The sequence below is a fragment of the Mus caroli genome, unplaced genomic scaffold (assembly GCF_978045245.1).
Source record: "Mus caroli unplaced genomic scaffold, Mus_caroli_1 scaffold_4, whole genome shotgun sequence".
Lineage (NCBI taxonomy): Eukaryota > Metazoa > Chordata > Mammalia > Rodentia > Muridae > Mus > Mus caroli.
The window spans coordinates 140,452,754-140,480,131 of NW_028227259.1; the positions used below are offsets into that span (position 1 = coordinate 140,452,754).

Here is a 27,378-nt window from a genome sequence, read left to right on the forward strand (position 1 = left end):
CTCACACCCCTATTCTTATAATAATCTTATAATCTCCTTTATAACTGAACTCTTAAAACAGACCCGATCTCCTTGGCCACGCTGAAAGTACAGCGCCACCAGTCGAGGCTGAGTATGTGAGTCTGTTTTAGAATAAAGAAAGTTGCCATTCCAGTCTACCTGGCTAGGAATTAACTTCAAGTCTTTCACTTGAAGGTGAAAGTAATGGAGAATGATGGAACTGCGGCCTTCTGGTGGTGGAGTGTTTTGTTGACCATTCGTGAGGCACTGAAGTAGCTCCCTATAGTAAAAGATGTTAAGAGCCAGCAGTGGTGGTGCAGGCCTGTAATCTCAGCACCCAGGGAGTTACAGGCAGACAGATCCCTGAGTTCAAGGCCATCCTGGTTTGCAGAGAGAGAGTTCCAGGACAGCCAGAACTACACAGAGAAAGCCAGTCTCAAAAAACAAACAAACAACAACAACAAAAACCCAAGATGGTAACAGTAACATCTTGTAGGCAAGGAAACTGAAACAAGTCCTTTCAAGAAGCTTATTAGAATGAAAGGGCCTCAAAGCTGACTGGGGCTGGAGATGGAGGGAGAGCAATAGACAGTACAGTATATGGATCTCTGAACGTGGTGGGGCCTTAAAAGGAGCAAGAGGCTTCCCTTTGGAACCTGGAGAGGAGCTTCATTAAAACTGGAAGGAAGGCTGGGCAGTGGTGGCGCAGGCCTTTACTCCCAGCACTCAGGAGGCAGAGGCAGGCAGATTTCTGAGTTCGAGGCTAGCCTGGTCTACAGAGTGAGTTCCAGGACATCCAGGGCTACACAGAGAAACACTGTCTGGAAAAAAAGAAAACAAAACAAAACTGGGAGGCAGAGAAAGGAGGGAAGTCAGAAGAGGTAGTGTGTGGGGTACAGAGGAGCCTCTTCAGAAAGCAGCATCCAGGATAATCTTGCAGCAATCCCCCCCCCAGGAGTGACCAAATTCCCAGAACAAAGGAAGGGGCTTTTTTTGGGTAACTCTTTAGGGGCAGCACAAAGTTTCTCATCATATGGTTTAGTTCAGCACAGTGAATATGACACAAAACACAGAAGAGCAAGATGCCATAAACAGAGAGCTGCCAGACCACACCACTGACTGATTCTGAACTCTACCCAAGAGAGAGCTGCTGGCAGATATGCCTGACTCAGGCTATGGGAGATGGCCTAAAGGCACAAGCCTGTGGTCTAGTTCCCAGGACCACAAGAAATAGCAATAAAAGAGAAGAAGAAGAAGAAGAAGAAGAAGAAGAAGAAGAAGAAGAAGAAGAAGAAGAAGAAGAAGAAGAAGAAGAAGAAGAAGGAAGAAGAAGAAGGAAGAAGAAGAAGAAGGAAGAAGAAGAAGAAAAAGGAAGAAGAAGAAGGAAGAAGAAAGAAGAAGAAGGAAGAAGAAGGAAGAAGAAGAGGAAGAAGAAGGAAGAAGAAGAAGGAAGAAGAAGAAGAAGGAAGAAGAAGGAAGAAGAAGAAGAAGAAGAAGGAGAGAAAGAAAGAAAGAAAGAAAGAAAGAAAGAAAGAAAGAAAGAAAGAAAGAAAACTATCCAGAGGAGTGCAGTAGCACATACAGGTGATCTTAGTGTTTAGGAGGCAGAGGGACAGAGATTTCAAAACAAGCTGGGGCTATATCATAAGACCTTGTCTGAAAAAAAAAAATTAAGGGCACCAGTCATGATGCTAGGAACCTTTAATTCCAGTGCTTGGGTGGCAGAGGCAAGCAGATCTCTATGAATTCAAGGCCAGCCTGGTCTGCATGTCAAGTTTAGGCAGCCAGGACTACGTAGTGATGTTCTATCTCAAAACACAGCCAAGACAAAAGCAACTGAGGGCTTGCTCTGCTCCGTGGTAGAGACTTGCCCAGAATCCACCAGGGAGGTCACTGAAGATGGCATACTTGCCCAGCATGTACAGGTCCCAGCTCTAGCATGTACAGGTCCCGGCTTCTGATCCCTGTACTGTACATAATAACATTATTATTTAAATATATAATCAGCGAATTGATTCCTAATAACATCTTGTCCTAAGTAAAAGCCTGTTTACTTAAATCCTATGCCAAATCACTTTTTAGAAGCTGCAACCCCTTAACAACCCTTTCCAACACTTGATTTCTGTAGACAGCCATGATTGCACTTGTTCTGTGTGGGGTGTGCATTTGGTGGCTTTCACTACTGTTAGGTTCACCCCCTCCTCCCCCCTCCCCCCTCCCCCTCCCCTCCTCCTGATCCCTTCCTCCTCCTCCCCTCCCCCTCCTCCTTCCCTTTGTCCTCCCCCTTCTCCTCCCCTTCCTCCTCCCCCTCCTCTTCCACTCCTTATTAGACAGAGAAAAAACTGACACCCATGCTGCTTGCCTCAGGATCACACAGACTGACACCCAGTGGTCTGTCCCCAGATCTTCGAGGGCGTGAGTCATGGCAAAAGTCGTGGTGGATGGGGATGAGATCCTGGCAGGACTGTTTACGTGGTGCCTCCTCGAGGCAGCACCCAGATTTGAGACTGTGCTCCTTGTTGATAGCCCACTTTTCCTTCACCTCTGGACTCTCTTCCCAGGCTTTGAACCTAGAGTATTACATACTACCACCAGAGGGCAGCAATGTACCACTCAGGCCCCACGGGCCCTGGAACTCCAACCATAGTGCTGCTTTATCTTCCTAGCTAGAAACCCAGACCGGGACCCCAGTGAACAAGCTCTAAAGTCAGGAGACCAAAGAGTATTGTATTGGTGCACACCTGTAATCACCGCACTTGGGGCGTGGCAGCAGAGGGATTAGGAATTCAAGGCCAACCTCGGCTGCAAAGTGAGCTTCAGGCCATCCTGGACTACAAGAGAACCTGTCTCAAAAAATAAAATAGGAGTAGCCAGAAGTCGTGTGCAGGCCTGGAATACCTCGTGATGGAGGTGACTGGCAATGAACATTTCAGCTCTGCATGGCTGCAAGGCTTATATGTCTCCTGACACTGCCTTCCAGGGTTTTCTACTCTGAGGCCTGCCTAGCTGTATAGCTGTCCATCAAGAAGTATCAATGGGCCGGGCATGGTGGTGCACGCCTTTAATCCCAGCACCTGGGAGGCAGAGGCAGGCGGATTTCTGAGTTCAAAGCCAGCCTGGTCTACAGAGTGAGTTCCAGGACAGCCAGGGCTACACAGAGAAACCCTGTCTCAGAAAAACCAAAAAAAAAAAAAAAAAAAAAAAAAGGAGAAGAAGAAGAAGAAGAAGAAGAAGAAGAAGAAGAAGAAGAAGAAGAAGAAGAAGAAGAAGAAGAAGAAGTAGTAGTAATGGTCCTTGTTACCTAGCAGGGGAAATGCCACCTAGAGGAGACCTGGGATCTGCTCTGGGTCCCAAGAACCAAAAGATGGAACCACCAGTTGAAAAAGTATTTAAAACTGATCGGGGGGGGGGGGGGGCTGGAGAGATGGCTCAGTGTTTAAGAGCACCGACTGTTCTTCCAAAGGTCCTGAGTTCAAATCCCACCAACCACATGGTGGCTCACAACCGTCCGTAATGAGATTTGACGCCCTCTTCTGGTGCATCTGAAGACAGCTACAGTATACTTAGATATAATAATAAAAAGTCTTTAAAAAAAAAAAAACTGGGCCTAGTCGGCCATCAATGGAAAGAGAGGCCCATTGGACTTGCAAACTTTATATGCCCCAATATAGGGGAATGCCAGGGCCAAAAGAATGGGAATGGGTGGGTAGGGAAGTGGGGGGCGGTATGGGGGACTTTTGGGATAGCATTGGAAATGTAATTGAGGAAAATATGTAATAAAAATATTAAAAATCAAAAAAAAAAACTGATCGGGGCTGGGGAGATGGCTCAGCGGTTAAGAGCACTAACTACTACTCTTCCAGAGGACCCAGGTTCGAGTCTAAGCACCTATATGTTGACACAATCATCTACCTGTAACTCCAGTTGCAGGGGATACAGTGCCCTTTTCTGACCCATAAACATATATAGAGGCCAAACATCTTTACACATAAAACTTGCATGTGTGTGTGTGTGTGTGGCTCTCGTTAATTATGTGACTCTGTGTGTCTGTGGATGGAGATGCACACATGAGTATACCAGCAGAGGTCACAGGTGGCAGATTCCCTAAGGCTGGACGCACAGGCAGCTGTGAGCCTCCTGGCATGGCTACTTGGAAGTGAACTTGGGTCCTCTCCAAGAGTAGCCCATGAGCATCCCTGCTGAGTCCTCTCTGCAGTCCTCCTGCCTAGGTCTCATTTGTGTGTTCTAATGTCACAAGGGAGTCCTGCACCTTTGCTGCACTTTATGTGATGGGTTCTACTGCCTCCCTTGCAGCTGCCTTCATCTCTCCTTTCTCGAGTGTCCCAGGGGCAAACATGAGCCTTTTGTGCGTCTTTGATCTCCACTCTTGTCATTCGGCCTCATACAGGTCTCTCCCCAGGGGCAGGTCAAAACTGCAGAAAGCAGAAGTTCATGTGTGATCGGGATATGATGAGATGGGGCCAGGTGGGACATCTTCTCTGTTCTATTGTTGGAGCTGTGAAGAGGTTTGTGTGTGTGTGTGTGGGGGGGGGTTGTCAATACCAGAGGTTGAACCCAGAGTCTCACAGATGTTATTCACGAACTGCACTGCACTCCCATTTCCAAAATGTAGGATACCAAGCAGGTGCTCTACCACTGAGCTATAGGCATGCCCTGTGCTGTAACACTGAACCACACACCCAGACTTTACAAAAGCACCTGTCTAGAATCCCCCAGTGAGGGGCTGGGGGCGTGGCTCAGTGGTAGAGCTCCTGCCTAGAATCCCCCAGGGAGGGGCTGTGGGTGTGGCTCAGTGGTAGAGTGCTTGTGTACTACATGCAAGACCCTGGGTTCCATTCCTAGTACTGCAAAGAAAACAGGAGGAGAATGGACATTATAAAGATTCACATCGGAGTTTATGCATGGACCACAGTGAACCAGCCACCCTAGGTGCCATCTAATCTATGTGAACTCTGACAGACATATTCTGACCTGATATGTCATCAGAACACTGCCCAAAAGTTCATTGCAGTATCCTTGAGTGCTTCTTAGCCCTGGTGGTCTCTCAGACAGTCCTGGATAGGAATGCCTTGGACAGCATGGAGCAGTGCTGGTCGGGAGGTTTGCAGTGTATCCCTAAGGGCATTGACTGATCGTTTTCTTTTCATTACCCTGAGCTACATTTGATGTTTTCATTTATTGTTGTCATTATTCCATTTTAGTCTAGATTGTTGCAGTTTCAGGCACACAATCCTGTGCAAGAAAGAAAGGAAGGAAGGGACAAAGAAAGAAAGAAAATAACTTTATAAAGCAAAGGAGGAGCCAGCAAACCGTCTAAAAGTACTTGCTGACGTGACTGTTAAACTTCCAGGCTGTCTACTGTGGGAGGAGAGACCTGACGTTGTCTTCTGTGTTCTCTCTCTCTCTCTCTCTCTCTCTCTCTCTCTCTCTCTCTCTCTCACACACACACACACACACACACACACCGTACATGTAATTTTAAAAATTAATAGAAAAAAAAGAAATGAAAAAGGACACACACACACACACCGTACATGTAATTTTAAAAATTAATAGAAAAAAAAGAAATGAAAAAGGTCCAGGTGTGGTGGCATGTTATTTAATCCCAGCACTGAGGAGGTTAAAACAGGAGGATCAGGAGTTCAAAGCCAGCCTGTGGCTGTGAGACCTTTTTTTCAAAATCAAATGAGCTGGACATGTTGACATGACATAGGCCTCTAATCTCGGTAATGAAGAGGCAGAGGCAGGCAGATCTCTGGGAGTTCAAGGCCAGCCTGGTCTACAGAGCGAGTTCCAGGACAGCCAAGGGGACACCGCACCCCCCCACAAACAACCAAGTACCTAGCCCAGTACCTCAGTTGTTAACGTAATGGTTTAGTATGCCTAGGGTCCTAGGTTCAATCCCCCAGGCATGGTGGCATGCAGCTGTGATCCAAGCACTTAGGATGTGTAGGCAAAGGATGGGTAGTTTAAGGTCCTTATGCTACATGAGGGCAGCCGATATGGTACCCTAGATCAGTGGTTCTCAACCTTCTTAACGCTGACACCCTTTAACACAGTTCCTCATGCTGTGGTGACCCCAACCATAAAATCATTTCATTGCTGCTTCATAACTGTAATTTTGCCGCTGTTATGACTCGTACATATCTTTGTTTTCCTATGGTCTTAGGCGACCCCTGTGAAAAAGCCATGCCATCCCCAAAGGGGTTGTGACCCACAAATTGACAATTACTGCTGCACTATATCAAAAAGAAAGAGAGAGGGATGGGTGGGTACAGGCAGGAGGGAGGAAACCTCCATGGTTCATAGTTGGGAGGTCTAGAGACATCTGATGGTGGCCTTCATGTTGACGGTGCCCCAGGGCAGACACCATGTCACAACAGATGGGGAATTTGTGTCCTCTGTCATTTTGTATTTAATGTAGCTCAGGCTGGTCTGGAACCCATGACCCTGTTGTCCCAGCCTCCTAAGTTGCATAGGTGCACCACCACACCCAACCCTCAGATGCACTTGAGACTCAGAGTCAGCCAAGAGTGTCCAGCAAAACCCGCAGATTTGGCTGATGGTGAAATAAACAGCTCTTTTTAGATTCAGGCTGTTTGTTATTTACATAAGGGCAGAAGGAAGATCTGCAGCAGGACCGGTCAAGAGGAAGATGGAGAACTGGGTGTGGGGGTAGCCACAGCAGTAACCCAGCACTGGGGAGGTAGAGGCAGAAGGATTTGAAGTTCGAGGTCATCCTCACATACATAGTGGGTTCGAGATCAACTTAGGCTACAGGAGGCCCTGCCTCGAAATGAGAGAGAGGAACGGGACCCTGCCTCTTCTCAGCTTTCCTGGAAGAGAGGAGGATGCTCAGAGGTTTTCTGCTCTCCAGAAAAGCCAGAGCACTCTGCCTAGCCTCAGGTCTCCATGATTAATGTCCACCTGCAAGGGCAGTGCAGAGACTTGTATGGTGGGCAGCGTGTGTGGGGAACCAGTTCCCTTTCAGCGGTTAAGGGTTAAGACTTACACTTCCCTTCTTTCCCAGCATCTCCACCGACTGCAGCAGGGGCAGGAGGGAAGTTGCAGGAGGAGGTGTAAGATGGAACCTTGCTTGGCCCCTCACATACTAGAGCTGACTCCCTCTCTTGCCAGGAGTTTCCCTATCCTTCAGGGATGCCATACTAGATCTCTCTGAGGAACTTCTCGGGATGGGACCCAGTGGGAATCCTCAGGATGGCCGTTTCAGTGCAGCTCTTTGTATCCTGAATTCACAGGTGATCTTAGCTTTTTTTTTTTTTTTAATTTTGTAATTATATTTAGGTACAGAAAACTTAGTGTACATTTAACCCAATTTAGTGGCAAGTTCTTTAGCCTTTGCTTTTTCCAGCTTGGCAATGCGAGCCACAGACTTAGGACCCAAGACGTTGCCTCCCCAGTGGCGACGGATCTCATCATATCTGTCATTATAATTGGTCCTAATAGCTTCCACCAGCTTAGCCAGAGCACTCTTGTCTTCCAAGTTAACCTGTGTGAAGGCAACAGTGGTGCATGTCTTCCTGTGGATTAGGTGCCTCAGCCTGGCCTTTCCCTTGATGATGCAGTAGGGAACCCCCATCTTTCGACACAGGGCAGGTAAGAAAATCACCAGCTCAATGGGGTCTACATCATGGGCAATCACCACCAGCTGAGCCTTCTTGTTCTCCACCAAGGTGGTGACTGTATTGACTCCTGCTCGGAGGACAGGTGGTCTCTTAGTTGGGACGTCGCCTTTGCCAGCAGCTTTCTTCTCAGCACGGGCCAGTAGCCTTTGCTTCTTCTCTTGCTTTTGTGTCTGGCCTGTGCTTGTGGGCAAGCTTAAGCAGCTGAGTAGCTGTCTGCCTGTCCAGCGCCTGGGTGAACTGGTTAATGGCAGGAGGGACTTTGAGCCGCTTGTAGAGGATGGCTCTTTGCCACTGCAGCCTGATGTCACGGGGCCACTTGACGAAGCACGTTAAATCTCTTTTGGGCTGGATGTCCTGTCCAATGCCGAAGTTCTTGAGAGCCTCTTCTCGAACAGAGGGTTGACCACCTTCTTGGCTTCCTGCTTCTTGACGATGGCGGGGGTCCGGGGCCACCCTTGGCCTTCTTCCCTTTGGGCATCTTGCTCGACTGCTGGAGAGAGAGGACCTTAGCTTTTTCAGACGGAAGACGGACAATAGTCTTCTTCCTCGGCTGCAGGAGTGTGGCTAGCTCTCCAACACAGTGCAGAAGCTCTGCTTGCCACGTGGAAGTAGTTCAGCCTAACCACAGCCCTCCTTCCTCTTCTCCAGTGTTCATCGGTTGTGTGGTGTTGGAGATAGAGCCCAGTACCTTGTACTTGATAGGCAGGGGCTCTACCACGGAGCCACGCCCCCAGCCCCTCCCTGGGGGATTCTAGGCAGGGGCTCTACCACTGAGCCACGCCCCTAGTCCCTCCCTGGGGGATTCTAGGCAGGGGCTCTACCACTGAGCCACGCCCCCAGCCCCTCCCTGGGGGATTCTAGGCAGGGGCTCTACCACTGAGCCACGCCCCCAGCCCCTCACTGGGGGATTCTAGGCAGGGGCTCTACCACTGAGCCACGCCCCCAGCCCCTCACTGGGGGATTCTAGGCAGGTGCTATACTGTTGAGCCACGCCTTTGCCTTTTTTCACTCTTTTATGTACTTGAAGCAAACTGTGTGGATGCTAGGATGCCAGACCAGCCTGGATCCTTTCTTGGTAAGCCCTGTGCTTGTTGACTTGGCTCTGGAACTTCTCCTTATAAAGTATTTCCCTCTATTTCCCTACCTGCCTGCTTTGAGACAAGATCTTGATGTATATCTTAAGTTAGCCTGGAACTTGAGCCTTATGAAGGCTGAATGAGCCAGTGTGTGCATTTTCAACCATCTTCTCGATTGCAAAATGTTGATGAAAAATAGTTATTGTTTTCCTTATCTTTGTTCTTAGCTAGCTTTTTGGTTTTTTGCTTATTTGAGAGAGGTTTTTCTCAGGTCCAGTCTGGCCTCAAATTCCCTGTGTAACTGTAGATGACCTTGAACTCCTTCTCTCAACTGCCTCTAAGTGCTGGGATTTCCTGCCTCTAAGTGCTGGGATTTCCTGCCTCAGCCTTCCCATAGCAGCTGGGGCTGCAGTACGTATGAATGGTTCCTAGGTTCCTTAGTTACGGAAAACCGTGCAGTTGGGACCACAGAGGTGACTCAGGGCTATGATCTCTTGCAGCTCCTGCATGAGAATCTGAGTTCAGATCCTCCCATCCACGTCCGATGACTCAGAAATTCCTGTAACTCTAACTCCAAGGGATCTGTCCTGTCATTCTCTTCTGGCCTCTGTTGTCACCTGCAGACACTTTTGGACACTGACATACGCACACTGATCCACATATACACACACACATAAATGAAATGAAATCATAAAAAAGAACTTGCAGCCCGGTGTGGTGGCACACGCCTTTAGTCCCAGCAGTAACAAGGTAGAAGCAGGTAGATCTCTATGGGCTTAAGGCTAGCCTGGTCTACAGAGTGAGTTCCAGGTCACCAGGGCTATACAAAGAAACTCTGTTTTTGAAAAACAGAAAGAGAAAGAGATTTTATTATAATAATATGCTATATTCTATTTTATTATTAACTACTGTTAATCTCTCATTGTGCGTGATTAAAATTTTATTACGTTTAATTTACTTACTGTGTGTGCGCGCAGGAGAGGGGTGCTATTGTGCCACAGGAAATCTGTGGAGGACAGAGGACAATAGGAGTCAGTTCTCCCCTTCCATTATGTAGGTCCCAGGGTTAGAACTCAGGTCATCAGATTTGGCAGCAAGCACCTTTACCCATTGAACCATGTCATCAGCCCTCATTGCTCATGATTTATAAGTTGACTTTTATTCTACGTGAAAGAGTATAGGAAATACATGCTATATCCAGGGTTTCACACATCTACCAGAGGTCTAGGCACATGTCCTCAGAGACAAAAGAGGATAGAACAGGGCTGAAGAGATGGCTCACCAGTTAAGAGCACTGACTGCTTTTCCAAAGGTCCTGAGTTCTAATCCCAGCAACCACATGGCGGCTCACAACCATCTGTAATGAGATCTGATGCCCTCTTCAACCGTGTGTGAATGCTACTACACTGTACTTATATAATATAATAAATAAATAAATAAATAAATAATCTTTGTAGTGACATGAATGACATTTGTGATGTTGGTAACAGTCCCCACTGGCCATTTCGAAACCCTTTCATCACCATAGGCAGGAGCCCAGTAACCATTAAGCAATAACTGCCTTCTTCGGAGCTCCATAACCTCTCACCAACTTTCCTTTTCTTTCACTCGTTTGTCTTTTATGTATAAAAATCACTTTATTGTAAAGAACTCTCAAATAAAAAGAATGTCCCACAGCTTGATTACCATAGCTGCTCAAACAGGCTCTGGCCCAAACCCAGAGTCTACATATCCCAGTGACCTTCCAGGCAGGTAGAAGGGCCATTCTGCAGCCACACTTGGTAGTGGGCACCTTACAGCCCAGCATGGAGGCAGAGGCAGGGATATCTCTGAGTTCCAGGACAGCCAGAGCTACCCAGCAAGACTGTTTCAAACAAAACAAAAAAGCCACCCTGAAGCCGTGGAGTGTCACGGTGGACACTGTCACCATTGGTTACATTTAATGCATTTATCCAGCAAACGCAGAAAACCAGAAAATTCATGAGAGAGCCAAAACCAGAAAAGCAATGGACTTTCTGTAGTCTTTCACAACCCGTGTGACCTTCCTGTGTCCCACCCATCCTTCCCATCTGGTGTTCCGCTCTTGTTCTCCTCATTACTTCTCTGCTCTCCTGTGCCCTTGTTCACCGTATCAGAGGCGCCACACGCACAGGCTAGGATTCATGAATAAGGGAGAACACGTGATTTTTTTTTTGCTTTTCTTCCTGTCATTATGTGTCCTCACTTAATATTATATATTCTAAGTCCATCTGTTGGCTGTAATTTTTTATTCTACTTTTCTTTTTCTTTCTTTCTTTCTTTCTTTCTTTCTTTCTTTCTTTCTTTCTTTCTTTCTTTCTTTCTTTCTTTCTTCTTTCTTTCTGGTTTTTCAAGGCAGGGTTTCTCTGTATAGCCTTGGCTGTTCTGGAACTCACTTTGTAGCCCAAGCTGGCCTCGAACTCAAAAATCCGCCTGTCTCTGCCTCCCGAGTGCTGGGATTAAAGGCGTGCGCCACCACCGCCCGACTCTATTTTTCTTTAGAGATGAACTGTGTTCCCAGTTTACTTGTGCATTGGAGGATTGTCATGATCTGGTTGATCGACAGAGAGACTGGTTCGAGCTCTTTGCTACAATGGACAGAGCAGCAATGGGCATGTGGGTGCAGAATCTCTGTGGTAGGGTGTGGACTTCTCTGGAAATATGCACTACAGTGAAATAGTGAATCATATAGTAGTTCTATTTTTAATTTTTTGAGAGACCTCAAAACTGATTTTCTACTGGCCATACTAATTTGTACCCCACCAGCAGTGTATAAGGCTTCTCTCTCTCCACACCCTCTCCAAAGGCTGTTGTCAGATTTTTGCTGAGAGCCATTCTGACAGTATCTTTTTTTTCTTTTCTTTTCTTTTCTTTTCTTTTTTTTTTTTTTTTTTTTTTTTTTTGAGACAGGGTTTCTCTGTATAGCCTTGGCTGTCCTGGAACTCACTTTGTAGACCAGGCTGGCCTCGAGCTCAGAATTCCGCCTGCCTCTGCCTCCTAAGAGCTGGGATCAAAGGTATGTGCCACCACACCCTGCTGCAAGGCAGTATTTTGAAGCAGTTTGAATTTGCATTTTAAAATAGCTATTGGTCATTGGTGTTTCCTTTCCTGCAGGAGTCACTTCTCTTTGTTTGAGGTAGGGTCCCCTGTATGACAGGCTGGTCTCCAACTGCTATGTGCCAAGGTATTTTGCCTGCACGTGTGTGTCTGTGTGTTATGTGGATGCAATACCTGAGGAGACCAGAAGAGGGCATCAGATCCCCTTGACCTGGAGTTAGAGTCAGTTGTGAGCCACCTCAGGGGTGCTGGAAATCAAACCTAGGTCCTCTTGGAAAGCTACCAGTGCGCTTAAGCAACTTGCCACCTCTCCAGCAATTCCCTTCTTACTGAAACAGCATCAAGATAAGTAGTCCAGGAAGGCCTCAGACTTCCTGAGTGCTCCAATTACATACATGCCTGACTTATTCATTCTCTCTCTCTCTCTCTCTCTCTCTCTCTCTCTCTCTCTCTCTCTCTCTCTCCTTTGCAAGCTCTCTCGCTTCCTGAGATATATCTAAGGTAGCCCAGGCTGGCCTCAAACTCACTATATAGCTGAGGGTAACCCTGAACTTCTGATCTTCTTGCCCCTAGTTCTGAGTGCTAAGAGGACAGGCATTTGCGATCACATTCAGTTTAACATGGTGCTGTGGGTGGAACCCAAGGCTTTGTGCATGGCAGGCACCCACGGAACTGCATCCCCAGACATTGCCTTCCATTTGTAATTGGCACAGACTCTGATTACACTCTCTTCCAAACCAAACACTCTGGCCTGGTATTTGGGGCCCTCTCCACCTGCTGCCCCGTGAACTTGCAGCACCCCACCCCCAGCCCCAGGACCATTAGGCAGAACACATACGGTCCCAGGGCTCAGCCCAGCCCTCTGTGGTTGACCACCATGCTGCAATGGCTTGGTCTGGCTGTCTGCCCGGTTGTCCCACGAGCCTTGCCTGGCACACAGCCAGGGTTCTGAAATGCCCATTGAGGGACGAACGAACGAAGACACCTAAGAGATGCCCCTGCCAGCTGTGCCACTGCTGTGGTCCCTGTGAGTGACAGGCATGAGGGTCTGTCTTGCCTCAGTGTCCTACTACGGTTAGAGAGAGTCCTTTATTGCTTGTGCTCTTTCTGCTGTGACCTTTGGGAGAGGGGAGGGGTTACCTTGTCACCTCCCACATGTTAACTCTTGGATCCAGTTTAGCCTGAGGACACCACAGGGGGCTGCAGAGATGGAGAAAAGAGAGCTTCCAGCTCCTGAGTTCAATTCCTGGCACCCAAGCAGGTATCCCACAACTAACAGTGACTACAGCTCCTAGGGGATTTGATGCCATCTTCTGGTCCTGGGCATGAACATAGCCATATACTTAAATAAAAACAAGTCTTGGAGGGAAGGGGGGGGGGAATCTGACATGCCCCTTCCTCATCTTCTTCTTTTGGCAGCATTTGGGCTCAAACCCAGGGCATTGCACATGCTAATGCTCTATTGAGCCACGCCCCCAGCCCCTCACTGGGGGATCTTGGCAGGGGCTCTATCACTGAGCCATGCCCCCAGCCCCTCCCTGGGGGATTCTAGGCAGGGGCTCTACCACTGAGCCACGCCCCCAGCCCCTCACTGGGGGATTCTAGGCAGGAGCTCTACCACTGAAGCCCTTCACTGCTATCTTTAAGGCAGGCACTCTCTCTCCACTCGCTTATATTCTAGGCCTCAATTCTGAAAAGCTGACAGAGCTCCAAACATTTACTCTCAGATCCCTTCTTCTCTCAAGGCAAGAAGATGGAAGCCTGCAACTGACTTAGCACAGTGGGCCCCCAGCCACTACCAACTGGAGCTGCTAAAAGCTGACTTAGCATTGTGCCCTGCATTTCTCCCTTACATGTGCTTAGCAGTGTGCTCTGTCATTTTCCCGGCAGCTGCAACCAGCAAGGCTCTTGGAGCCACCGCAGGGCACTCAGCTCCCTTTATGGGGAAGCAGCTGTGGGTGTCTCGCCTGACGCTCTGGAGTCTTTAGCTTTCCCGGGCCTGTGATGTACACTGATGGCTCAGGCCCTTCAAGGGCAGGGGAACCCTAGGTCTGTGGGTCTGAAGGAGACACAAGCCTGTATCTGCAAGACAAGCGTCTTTCTCAGAGGTGAGCAAGCTGCGTGATGTCAGCTGTGGCTCTGCTTGTGGGGAAACATGGGGAACATGATCATGAGGTCATTTCTCAATCAGCCGCGTCATAGCTGGGACACCCCGTGTCTCCACTTGCTCAATCCTAACAGGCTAAGGTGGGGAATTCCTGTCCCAACAACCCAGTCCCTTGACTTGCCCGAGGATACCCTTACTGTCCTAACCAGGACACAACATCTCTGCACCTCAAGCCCTCAGTTGACATACAAACCATTTATCATGGCTCCTGTGAGAGTCTCATCTCCCCTCCCTGCCCTTCATTTTTGAGACAGGGCCTCCCGTAACTCAAGCTGGCCTCAGATTTGCCATTTAGCTGAGAATGGCCAGGAATTCCCGATCCTCCTACTTCCACCTTTGAAGTGCTGGAATTCCAGGCATGCACTACCACATCCTGTTTATGGGGTCCTGGGGATGGACCCAGGAAGTCCTAAAAGCTACTTACAAGCTCTTTACCAATTGAGCCACATCTCTGGCTCTGGTTTCATTCCTCAAATTATCTCTCTTTTCCAGTTCTCTTCAGTCTGCCTCCATCCATGCCCCGCCCACAGCTGACTCCCTGAGTCCTGCTCTTCATCCCACCTGCCTCCCCTAAGATCTGGCTTAGCAAGTCTGTGGCTGTGTGGCAGTTCCAGATCTCAGGGAGACCACTTCCTTCCCAGTGGTGACAGCACAGTACAAAGACCACAGGAGAGCAGGGGGTAGTCCCTAAAACAGGCTCTTTAATAATGTTTGTCTTCACTGAAGAGCTTGGCTTTTCCCCCCAGCATTGGGCTGGGGCTGGTGGGCGTGGCAGGCTGTCCTAGGCTAGGCAGACCACAGCCTGGTCAGGCTATTGGAGTATGTACCCAACACTGGTGGGTAGGGCCTGAGGTTACTAGGAATCAGTGGGTAGGCCTTCATGGGCTTGATAGACGTGGCTTGCTGCCCTTGAGTGAAGCAGGCAGCCAGTGGGTAGGCCATGCCACTGTAGGAGCAACCAACTATCAGTGGCCAGGGCCTGAAGTCACCAAATGTGGTTAGTTGTCAGTGAGCTGCCTGTTATGGATTCGGTGGCCCTTATAAAAATAGCTGCTAATGGGAGTGGCCATCCACCAGTGGGTGGGGCCTGAAATCATTGGCGGGCTATCATGATGTTTGATCGACTGTGGATATAGCCTTGGCCTGCCACATATGGTCACAATGGGCCCCTGGGGTCTGAAGTGGCTAGGCTGGCCAGCTGTTTTGGCCATGCTAGACCATGGGTAGGTGTATCTAGCCATTCATTAGGTGTTGCTGACCATCGTGGGCTAGCCAGGCTGTGGGTGGGCAGAACAGACAACAGGTGTCCTTGGCCTGCTGTGATGTGTGTGACACCCATGGGTAAAAGGCATGGCAGCTAGTAAAAGGAGTACTGATTCTCCACAGCACGAGGGCGGCCCAGCGTGGCCTCTGTGGGCTCCTCAGTGGCTCCAGATGCAGCATCCAGCAGGTGTTCTGTGCTGTTGCTGCGGCTGTGCGCACTGAGCGGCCCCTCGGCTGGGCGTGGGGGCAGGGACGTGGCAGAGGACGATGAGCCGGATGAAGACGAAGCTCCAGCGCCATTGGACGGTGAAGCGGGCGGGCAGGTGGCCGTGGCCAGGCTGGAGAAGTAGTGCTGGCCAGCCGGCTCCGTCCAGCAGGCTGGAACTGGGGCCGCAGTGTTGGGCGCTGGTCCTGGATCTGTAATGAGAGGGCATGCTGGTCAGCATCCAGCCCTGGGTACCTGAATTCGATCCTCCAAAGAGGGCCAGTGTTCAGACAGGCGTGGGGAGCCCAGGGAGGGATGGTGTGGTCCAGACCTCGTGGTCCAGAGTTTGCCGGGAGTCAGGTGATGCTGTACACTCATCCTTTCCAGTATAAGCTAGGCACCCCACCAATACAACGCTCAAAGGCTGGGTACTGAACTCTAACCTTACAGGGCTTACGGAATCCACCCAGAATATCCAAGAGAAGGGTTTTGAGGCCTGAGTCTAACATATCCCATGGTCTTTATGCCACTGTATTGCAGAGAATGGTCTTGATCCCCCCGGCCCTCCTGCCTTTACCTCCAGAAGGCTGGGATTACAGGATTGCACCACCACACCCAGCTTATGAGACGCTGGGGATCAAACCCAGGCCTCGAGTACACTAGGCAAACCGTCTATAACCTGAGCCGTATTCCAGGCTCCAGACAGTGGCATCTTACCAGGAGGCGGACCCTGGGCACGCACATAGCTTCTTAGGGTGATATCAGCGGATCCTCCTGACTCCAGGGGGATGGGGTGGGTGTGGAAGTGACGAAGCATATCAAACACGGACTGGAACCACAGGTGCTGGACATGACACTGGCCGTGACCGTTCAGAGAAAGGCGGAGGTGCTGTGGGCACAGATGGGAGTGGTCAGTGGTGGGGTCCTGGGCCAGCTACCTGTGTGGCAAGTGCCTTTGGTGGTTGCTGGGACTCCATGCATTGGCTCCATTGACTCTATAGGACTGTGTCATCCTTAGGGGTCCTCACACTGAGCCTCATCTGAAGGTGGGGCACTCCTGTAGTAGGTAATGGAGGTGGGCTGTACAGTAGAACAAGAACTAGGGCTGCAGACATCTGTCCTCACACTAGAATCTGTCTGTCTGTCTGTCTTCTTTCTTTTCTTCTTCCCTCCTTCTCTCCCTCTCTCTCTTTTCCAGACAGGGTTTCTCTGTGTAGCCCTAGCTATTCTGGAACTCATTCTGTAGACCAGGCTGGTCTCAAACTCACAGAGAGATCTTCCTGCCTCTGTGTCCGGAGTGCTGGGATTAAAGGTGTGTGCCCTGTGCTACCTGCAGTCTTTCTTTTTGAATATTTGTTTTGTCCTCATGTAGCCCAGAGGTCTGGAATGATATAGAATGTGCCTCTCAGCAATGACTGGCTCCTCTTTGTGTCTCCTGAGTTTACCTGGAGTAGGGGTCTCAGTGTAAGGAGCCTTAGACCTGTGGTCTTTAATAATGGGCCTCATGTGTCTGGTGTCAGCCCAACTTATCCCACTCTGAGACAATAGCCGCCCCACTAGAAGAGAGTGAAGGCTGAAGGTTGTCTCATGCCTGCCCTGCTTCCCTTCCTCTCCCCAGGCCCCGGTGGACAGGACACCATCCTAGCCCCAAACTTGGGAATGTGTGAGTGAGATCAAGCCCTCTAGGGTTAGCAGTGCTGGCCAAGATGTCAATTACCAGCTACCAGGAATGACATTGTCTGATTGTCAGAGGAACTGACAAGATGATGTCCCTAGGGAGACTCAGCCTCCTCCACACGTACACATCTGGGCCAGCACTGCCAAGAGCAGGCCTGAGGATGCTGGCGGTCCAGTTGGAAGTGAGGGTGGCTGTGATCTTCAGCTGTAGGTCAGGGGCAGGACCCTGCTGCCCTGGAATGGTGCCCTGGAAAAGTCTAAGGCTGTGCATAGACTTATGGACATAGACATGTTTCTTACTGGAAACATGAACAAGCAGGAGTATCCACCGTGATTCCTGCCCATTCCTGTCACACTGTCACGTCCCAGACTGCTTGACCGCTGCCCTCTTTCATTTTTTATTAACTTTTATAGTAACATTTATTTATTTGGTTGTTTATTTTTGTGTGTTCATATGTTCGAGTGCCGTACTGCATTTTGGAGGTCAGAGGGTAACTTGTAAGAGTCAGGTCTCTCCTTCCATCATGTGGTCCTGGGGATCAAACTCAGGTCCTGAAGCTTGGCTGCAAGTGCCTTTACCTGGTGAGCCTTCTTGCCAGCCCCTTGTTTATTTAATTTTATTTGAGGACAGGATCTCATGTAACACAGGCTGGGTTTAAACTCAATACATAGCCAAGGATGCGCTTGAGTTCCTGATCTCTTGTCTGTTACCTGGGTGCTGGGGTGACAGGCGTATAACACTAGGTCCCAGCTTAGGGATTGTTGTTGATTTCATTATGGATGTTTATATAGGGCGGAAGCATCAGAGTCAGAGAAGAATGATTCCCCAGAGAGAGTAAGATACCGAGGTGGAGGTTCGGGCTGCTCGGGAGAGGCACCTGCTCTTTGGATTTTGTTTTTGATTTTTGAGACAGGTTTTCTCTGTGTAGCACTGGCTGTCCTGGAACTATGTAGACCAGGCTGGCCTTGAACTTAGAAATCCACCTGCCTCTGCCTCTCAAGTGCTGGGATTAAAGATGTGTGCCACCACCACCCAGCTTGGTCTTTAGATTTTTCAGACAGGGTCTTGCTATGTAGACCAAGCTGGTTTCACACTCGTGACAATACTCCTGTCTCATCTTCTGAAGTGCCGACACCATAGGAGTTCACGTCTAGCTGCAAAGGTAACTTCTTAGACAGAATTGGTTTTTGAGTGGCCATCTCAATCCACTTCCTCTAGGCTGCTGTCCCCTGCCACCCCCACCACACACACACACACACACACACACACACTTGCCTTGGCCTTGCCCTGGAAGTTGAAGGTCAGCACACACTCCCCAGGCCGAGTCTCACTTTGGCGGATCACAAAGAGGCCATGGCTCCGAGGGCCACCGGCCAGCACAAGCTGGGCCGCCTTCACCCGGGACAATGTCCCATGGAACCAGGGGTAGTCGGAAAGTTCCAGCTCAGCCTCAGCATCGGTGTCCAGCTCAGCCCCTTCGTCCCCTGGGTTGGTTGCGGTAGCACAGGGACAGAAGGTCAGAAGGAAGACAGAAAGACAGAATAGTTAGTGAAGATGGCGGTGCATCTTGTTGATTTGGGTAAATTGCTATTTGAATAGCATCAGACCTAGGCAGAGAGCTGACTGACTGTCACTATTTAACCCTGAGGTAAACTGAGGCATAGGGAGAGGGCGCTCGCCAGTCCTGAGAAGAAGCCAATCCTCTTCCCCACCCTGGTTCCTTTGTATCCTTCTGTCTTGTTTGACTTGTTTATGTGTGTATGTAGGTGTCTCTGTGTGGGTGGGTGGGTGCCAGGAGAGGCCAGAAGATGGCATCCGATTCCCTGGAACTGGAGTTACTTGCAGGCGTGAGCTGCCCTGGTGCTGGGAACTGCTCCGGGAGAGCAATGGTCACTGTTAGCCAGTGGTTACTTCTTCAGATCTTTAACTTTTTTCCTTTTTCTGTGAGAGAGGGGGTACCTTACAGCCTAGGCTGACCTCTAAATCACTACCATATAGCCAAGGATGCCCTTGAACTCCTGCCTCTACAACCCAGATGCCAGGGTTACAGACTTGTGCCACCCACCTGCCTTTTGTGCCTCTATATGAACAACCTCCCTCCCTCCCTTTCCCTGTCTGTCTCTATCTCTTTTTTCTTTCACTATGCCTCAGATGAGATGCCAAAGCTTTTAAGTTCAGACTCCATTTTAGAGAACCTGACCTAAGTTTGAACTCAGGTAAACTAAGAGGCTGGGACCTAGCACTAGTTTCCAAGTTGCCCCCCAACAAAACCTGAGTCTAGCTCCAGTCTCTAGGCTAATCCCCAACAAGACCAGTGTCTCCAGGTTATTCCCCCAACAAACCTGCACCCCCAGGTTACAGGCCCACCCCCTTCCTAACGACCACCAATGCAGAGGGGGAGCAGAAGTTAAGTTTATGATATGAATCTCAGCACCAGCCAGTTATGTCAAAGATCACAGTAGCTCTCCAATTAGATGTACTAATTAATTAGTACTCCCTGCTTGCTGTTTACTATAAAGCCTTGCCCCGATAGACATTCAGGGCTTCCCCACCACCAAAACCGTCCTGCGTGACAGTGGTGAGTTGAGGGGTGGGGGTGGCTGAGCTAGCTTGAACAGAATAAAGACCCTGCTGTGAGTTGTATCAGATCGGCTCCTGTCTGGCTTTCTTGGGATCACTAACATTTCCCTGGCACAACTATGTTGTTGCAGGATACATGATCACACTGTGAACCCTGAGATTGTTATTTACCGAAGGGGACGGGTGAAACAAACTACTTCTAGTTGTGGTGTGGCTCAGTCCTTAGTCCACACCTTCAATCCCAAACAATAAAGGTAAAGTTGGTTTGTAGAAGGAAGAACCCATGTTCGAAAATGACATCAAATTGAGTGGCAAAGTGATGACTCAGAGAAAGATTTGACAGAATAGGATATGCCCAACTCTCAGGAGAAGAGATGCTACTTAAGGGAGAACAGCATAGAAAAGAAGCAGCAGGCAGTTTTACTTGGAGAGTTTTACAGAGAGAGGTGGCAGAGAGAACAAGCTAGACACAGGTGAAGACAGAATGAGCCAGAGAATGAGAGGGAGCCAGAAGATTAGAATAGAGAGCAATTCAGTCAGAGGCCAAGAAAAGCCAGCTTGAATCAGTTAGTGTAGATAGGAGTTTTGGGCCAGGACAGCTGAATTGACCACCCAGCAAAAGTTCAGAAAGAACTTGGAAGGAGTGACTTTATTCAGCAGTAAGTCTCAGAGACTGAAAATATTCTAGGCTTAGATAAGACTGTACAGAGGCTAGAAGCTTCCAGGCCTAGGCCTAGGTTAGCAGACAGGTGAAGAAAAGTTACTTTTACAATATGTAGCCCAGGCTAGCCTTGAACCAATGCAGATCTTCTTGCTTCAGCCTCCTGAGTTCTGGGATTACATGTGTGTACTAATGTCCCCAGGTCTGTTACTCTATAAAAACGAGGCACAGTGGGAAAGGCGAGGTGCCCATTCTGGTTTAGAAAGCCAAAACCACTGTAGACACAACTGGCTGAAATGTCACCACTTCTGAGGCTCCACATGGGTCCCTGTAGAAGGGGTGGGGACCCCAATGGTACCTGGGTTATTGTTCTCACTGACACCACCTGAAGACTCCAGGGTTTGCAGGAAAGTCTCCAGGGGAACGTGGGCCAGGGACTCTCCCACGGTGTCACGAGCTCGGCCATGTGGAGCTGTGACCACAGCACCCACCGCTGTCGTCGTCTCTGGGGGCCGGGGCACGTCTGCTGCAGGGGAAATAGAGGGGGAAGCATGTCTCTTATCCCCTCCAATACCATTCCCCAGAGCTCCATCCTGCTCTCCACCTACCGTCTGTCAGGAGCTCACAGCTGCAGGAGGCCACGCGGCTGGCCAGGCAGCCTCCCCGTGCACAAGACAGTCCTGTGTCTTCCTCACTGTCCCTGTGGAGAAGACGCAGCATGTCTTACCACAGAGCCTGGGATGGGACATCAAGTTCTGTCCAGTCCTCTGTGGCCACTGTGTGAGTGACCAATGCTGAGGCCACGGTGAACATAGTGTTCCCTGAGGTTGCAGCTGGTTCCTGGGATCCCATGGATACCAGTGGGGGATGGTGTGGTGACCAGTGGGGGATAGTGTGTGACCAGTGGGGGGTGGTGTGGTGACCAGTGGGGGATAGTGTGTCGACCAGTGGGGGGTGGTGGTGTGGTGACCAGTGGGGTGGCAGGGTGTGACCAGTCAACTGAGTTTTATTCAAATGAGTCTGTCCCCGCCCCCCACTCCATCCTATTAGCAACACTGTTAGAGAAAGGGCAGCCAAGTGCTTAGCTGGGTGCTCCCTCTGTGTATCTTCTCTGGACAGTGGAGTCATTCTTTTCCTTTTCACAACTGACCAGAAGTGTCAACCGTGTCACCAACTGTGACTCCACCGTGCTCCCAGCCTACCAGCTTCCTCATCAGAATTCAACTTTTCTATAGAAATGAGGCGTAGGCGTGCATGCACGCCTATGGGTTGGTAGGTGCATGGGAGCACTTTTTCATGTAGCCCAGGCTAGCTTTGAACTAGCTTTGTAGCTGAGGATGACCCTCGGCTCCTGTCCATCTTGGTGGGTTTTCCTTAGTGCCTGTCCTTCCTGGTAGCCTGGTCTCTGGGTAGGACAAGGTACCCCTCCACCTATCCAGCCCCATCCTTAGGCCTCCAGAACACTCACCCAGGATCCACACAGCCCTGGATGTCAGCCACCCACGAGTGCTTCTGCAGTGAGTCTATCGTTTCCAGGATGTACTCTGCTCCATTCTCCACCTGGATGAGAGTGGCCCTGGTGAAATCTCCCCAGCTACGAGGTGAGCGGGCTCAGCCCCCAGGACCAGTGAACAGAAGGGTTTGCATGGCTTTGCCCACCCCTATGTTAGGTCTCATAGGCTGCAGCCTGAAGCCCATTCCGGGGAGGAGATGCAGGCTCTGGAGGCCCTGGAACAGGAGAGCTAGCATGCTCAACCCATGCCCTGACATCCCAGATACAGTTCAAGGCAAGGGGGGAGGCCAGCAGGCTCATCAGAGCTGAGGGATCCCTGGCCTTAGTGACTGTGATCCTACTGATGTGGTCACGTGGCGGTCAGTGCTCTTTGCGCCTTGCCTGTTGAGTTCTTGGCATCCCTATGAGGGTTGTATGTATAATTGTTATTTTATAGACAAGAAGCCTGACGTCCAGAGAGGCAGGGCAACTTGCTCAAAGTCCCATAGCAGCCAGCAGCAGCACTGAGACCTGAACCCGGGACCACAGCAGCCCAGTCTTTCTGTTCTTGGTTCCCTGTGCTGTTGCTTGCTTGCTTGCTTGCTTTTCTTTCTTTCTTTCTTTCTTTCTTTCTTTCTTTCTTTCTTTCTTTCTTTCTTTCTTTCTTTCTTTGGTTTTTCGAGACAGGGTTTCTCTGTGTAGCCCTGGCTGTCCTGGAACCCACTTTGTAGACCAGGCTGGCCTCGAACTCAAAAATCCGCCTGCCTCTGCCTCCCGCGTGCTGGGATTAAAGGCGTGCGCCACCACGCCTGGCTCATTCTTTCAAAATGTAGCATTGGTCTACGAGGACCCTGAGCGCCTCCTCTTTCTGACAGGGAAATAGGTTCACAGTGGGGCCAGCAAGGGAGTCCTTCTGCTCCAGGGGTGCCTGAGGACCACCCAGCAGCTGAGAATACCAGATAGACAGGGGCTGTGTCCCCAGCTACCAGTCTTGAGGGGACAACTCAGGACATAGAAGTTGGCACACATTTACCCAATGAATAAGAGAGTTTGTGGCTTTATAAACACAAGCTCGGTAAGAGCTTGCCAGAGATGGTGGGGGCTCTGACCAGCTTCAAGTGGGAGGAAATGGCCTCCTGGAGGGGACTCAGCTTCATAGTCTTGTCCCTTCAGGAAGCCCTGACCACGTCCTCAGCAGCCCCCACAGGCCACCCAAGTGCTACGGGCTTGGAGAAAGGCCAGGAGGCTCCCTGATCCACTGGGGTGCCTCTCACCCATTCTGTCTTTGTGCCCTCTGTAGGGACCAGGGCTGTTCCCACACTCCATTTGCCTGTGCCTACAGACATTTGCATAACTTGCACAAGCTGGCCACCAGTGTGAGGTAGGAGTGTCTGGCTCCAGAGGGAAAGGAAGGGAAGGCAGCTCTAATGACCTTTATTCAGACCCAAGAAGAAACAGGGTACAGGGCTGCATTGGGGACATGTTGCAGTGGGTGAAGGTGCCTGGTGCCACATTTGACAAGCTGGGTTGGAATCCCAGGGGCAGAACCCATGGGGAGAAAGAGAGTTCTCTCAGCTGACTCCTTTAAGTTGTCCTCTGACCTTCATAACCACAACGTGGAGTGCACGTACAGGCACGAAAACATGCAAATAAATGTAGCCAGGCAGTAGTGGCGCACTCCTTTAATCCCAGCACTTGGGAGTTTGAGGCCAGCCTGGTCTACAGGGTGAGTTCCAGGACAGCCAGGGCTACACAGAGAAACCCTGTCTTGAAAAAGTAAAAAATAAAATAAAATAAATATAAATTTGAGAGAGAGAGAGAGAGAGAGAGAGAGAGAGAGAGAGAGAGAGAGAGAGAGAAATGGAAGGAGACCCAGGTAGCCAACCATGTTGGGGTGGATAGCTCTAGAACTCAGACCCAGATTCATGCCCTACTCCAGTGATGGACACCTGTCGTGGGGCCCTATTATGGGACTGTCCTCCGTAGTCCCCCTTTGATGGTCTGACTTGCACCCCTGGAATGGCCTCAAGCTGGGGAACCCAGTAGGGCTGTGGCCCAAGTCACTACAGACTCACCTTGAGCACAAAGGTGTTGTCCTTCTCAGGCATTTCCAGGGGCATAGTGGTTCGGACCTCAATGATGGCCGACAGGGGTATGCTGACCTTGGGTCTGGAAGCCTGGGAGGCCAGAGGATGGGACAGTGAGAGTCATACCTCGGAGGCCTTAGAAGACCCTCTCTGCATTTCCCGTCCCACTTCCCCGCATATGTGGGTCACAGGAGCCAACACTGCTGGTGTGACTGTGTTACTAGCCTCCCATGGTCACAGTTAAAGACTAAAGAGTTCCCAACTGCTGAACCCCAACCATTTGACCTGTGAGTACTACCCAGCCTGCCCACCCAGTGTGCCCACTTCATAATGAGGCTTTCCCTCCTCTTCTCACCCTCCTCCTTTCCTTTTTCTCTTTTCCTTTTGGGGTTGGGGGCGTGGCTCAGTGGTAGAGCCCCTGCCTAGAATCCCCCAGTGAGGGGCAGGGGGCGTGGCTCAGTGGTAGAGCCCCTGCCTAGAATCCCCCAGGGAGGGGCTGGGGGCGTGGCTCAGTGGTAGAGCCCCTGCCTAGAATCCCCCAGTGAGGGGCTGGGGGCGTGGCTCAGTGGTAGAGCTCCTGCCTAGAATCCCCCAGTGAGGGGCTGGGGGCGTGGCTCAGTGGTAGAGCACCAGCCTAGAATCCCCCAGTGAGGGGCTGGGGCAAGGCTCCTGGAATAAGGTGGTTTCCTGCTTTGGGTGAGACGTTCCAGAGCACAGCTCCCGAGTCAGCTCTGGAGCTGGGTGTGGTCTGTCACCAAGAATGGACAGAGAGAACCAGCATTCCAATGCTGCCATCACAGGGTTAAACCAGGGGACTCAGCAGGGTTCCTTAGGAAGATCATTCTGTGAAGGCTCCTTTATGCTCTGCCCCACAGCTCCTGGCTTCTTCCACTTAACCTCCCCAGACTGGGCTGAGGCTGACATTCCCGGCAAGGCTTGGGCTCTGGGACAGGGACTTTCTGAAGAGGAAAGGGAAGGGCCTCATATCTGGTGGTTGGGAATTCTTGGCCACCCTGGACGCTGTCCAGCCGACCCGGGCTGGGCTTATAGTAGAGACTGATGGGCTCAGCTGATCTCATCTTCACACTAACCTGTGGCTGGAGCTGGCCATCTTGGGACAGGGAGAGTGGTCAGGTTTACAATGGCACCTTCACCTGGGCTCCAACTAGCTGGAGATACTGTGTTCCTTATCTCAGGCTAATGTCTGAGATCATCTGTCCTGATATAGTTGTAGTTGTCCCCTACCCCTAGTGCTAGGGTAGAATTCAGGGCTTCATTATTGCTAGGCAAGGACTCTCCCAGTGAGCCACGCCCCCAGCCCCTCACTGGGGGATTCTAGGCAGGGGCTGTACCACTGAGCCACACCCCCAGCCCCTCACTGGGGGATTCTCGGCAAGCAATAGAGCTAACCCTCTGCCCTTGGGTGCTGTAAGAGGGCTTGGGGTTCAGTATGCTACCTGCATAGGTGAGGTTAAAGGAAGCTAGAGACCTGACTTGGGCAGAGAAATCAAGAGATATGAAAGAAACATGAAGGCCTCAGGAACACCCTGAACCTGCAGGTCCAAGCTCCCCAAGCTTCCAGCTCCAGCTAGCTCCCAGGGACCAGGGAGATCTGGATTGCTCTGTGGGTGTCAAAAGCAATGCACTGGCCGTTTCTTCCCCCTAAGTCACAATGGGGAAGCCTATCCTGAGCCCTCACTAAGAGCTATGGGGGAAGACATGGTTTGTTCCCCAAGGGTTCATGGACTGGTGGTTTGGCTATTGCAAGATGGGGTGGGAAGAGAGAAAAGAAAAGCCTGATATGGCTCCTTTGGAAGAATGTTTACCCAGCCTTCAGCAGCACCAGGCTCAGTCTCCAGCACCCATAACCTGCGTGTGGGGTAAACGCCCAGCACTCGGGAGACGAAAGGCAGGAGAATTACAAGTTCAAGGCCACCTATGGCTACATGGGATGTCCAAGGCCAACCTGGGCTACATGAGAGCCAGCCTCAACAAATATATACAAAAGGGCTGGTGAGGGTTTGGCAGCGAGCCTGACGCCCTGCATTTGATCCCTAAGACCCACATGGTGGAAGGTACGAATTGAATTCATTCCTGCAGGTCGTCTGCTGACCTCCACATGTGTATCGCCACCCCCCCCCCATCAACCAATAAATGTTAAAAAGGGTTTTTTTTGACAGTTGGTGGACCCTTTAAGAGGTGGGGCTTAGTAGAAGCCCATTGGTCATTGGAGCTGCTATGTTGGGGGGAGATTCATGTAGTTCTCAAGGGACCCTGATTAGTTATCTAACCAGAATGGGTTGTTGTTATAAAGTGAGGTCACTCTAACTTGACCTCTGCCCTACTGTGAGAAGCCAAGTGGACCTTCACAGAGGTAGAATATTCAGCTTCCTGACCTTAGACATGTGGTTGGTCTCTCTCTTCCTTCCTTCCTTCCTTCTTTACTTTCTTTCTTTCCTTCTTTTTTTGGCTTTTCGAGACAGGGTTTCTCTGTATAGCCCTGGCTGTCCTGGAACTCACTCTGTAGGCCAGGCTAGCCTCGAACTCAGAGATCTGCCTGCCTCTGCCTCCCCAATGCTAGGAAGGTAGGACATACCACTCCCTTCCCTTCCCTTCCCTTCCCTTCCCTTCCCTTCCCTTCCCTTCCCTTCCCTTCCCTTCCCTTCCCTTCCCTTCCCTTCCCTTCCCTTCCCTTCCCTTCCCTTCCCTTCCCTTCCCTTCCCTTCCCTTCCCTTCCCTTCCCTCCCCTCCCCTCCCCTCCCCTCCCCTCCCCTCCCCTCCCCTCCCCTCCCCTCCCCTCCCCTTTCCTTCCCCCTCTCTTTCTTTCCTTCTTAAATGCACTATCTAGACCATACTATTTTGCTATAGCAACAGAAGATGGGCTGATATGCTCTAGAATGACCCACATGTCTACGGTCGCTCCCGAGTGTTCTCCTATGCTCTGCTATGAGAGCCTGAAGCAAGGGCAGGGGCTGGGGACCTGTTTGTCTCAGAGATGACAAAAGAAGAGCTCAATGATGCCCCAGGAACTCTTCTGCCAGCAGTGAAGCTGGAGGACTCTGTAGGGATCAATGGGAAGATGGAGAGGGTACCAGCTGCCACATCCTCTCCTCTCCCCCAGGGCAACAAGCACAGCTATTTAGAGAGCAGCAGCTGGGGCTGCCACTCAAAGTCAGACACAGGGAAACCATGGGCCTCTGCCCCTGCCCTTTGGGTGACCCTTAGGCAAGCCACCACTCACCAGGCTTTGGTCTTTGTAGCCTTGGTTTAGTGGCATTTTTCTCAGGGGCATAAAGTTGGGTATGGGTTAAAAACCCTTGGAAAAGCTGGGGGTATTGGAACTTGGAGTGTGTTCTGGGAGTGGCCTTGGCCTCTCCCTCTGGGCGGCTCTCAGTCCTGCACCTTGAGGGGAAGCCTGGAGGACAAG

At 50.5% G+C, this 27,378-nt stretch overlaps 1 protein-coding gene across 7 annotated transcripts in view; it reads right to left on the reverse strand.

Moving 5' to 3' along the window:
- Positions 1–14,677: 14,677 nt before the first annotated feature.
- Positions 14,678–27,378, reverse strand: part of Sh2b2 (SH2B adaptor protein 2) — a 28,525-nt gene continuing 15,824 nt past the window's right edge. For 6 of the 7 annotated variants that reach the window (XM_085837308.1, XM_021163313.3, XM_085837305.1 and 3 more), the window contains 7 exons: positions 23,940–24,041; positions 21,841–21,932; positions 20,981–21,072; positions 20,731–20,898; positions 18,407–18,615; positions 16,171–16,342; positions 14,678–15,665 (listed from right to left, as the gene is read on the reverse strand). In XM_085837308.1, the coding sequence (XP_085693434.1) occupies positions 15,343–15,665; positions 16,171–16,342; positions 18,407–18,615; positions 20,731–20,898; positions 20,981–21,072; positions 21,841–21,932; positions 23,940–24,041 (1,158 nt within the window). In that variant the 3' untranslated portion in view covers positions 14,678–15,342. The remainder of the gene's footprint in view (positions 15,666–16,170; positions 16,343–18,406; positions 18,616–20,730; positions 20,899–20,980; positions 21,073–21,840; positions 21,933–23,939; positions 24,042–27,378) is intronic. The other variant, XM_085837309.1, reaches the window with a different exon arrangement.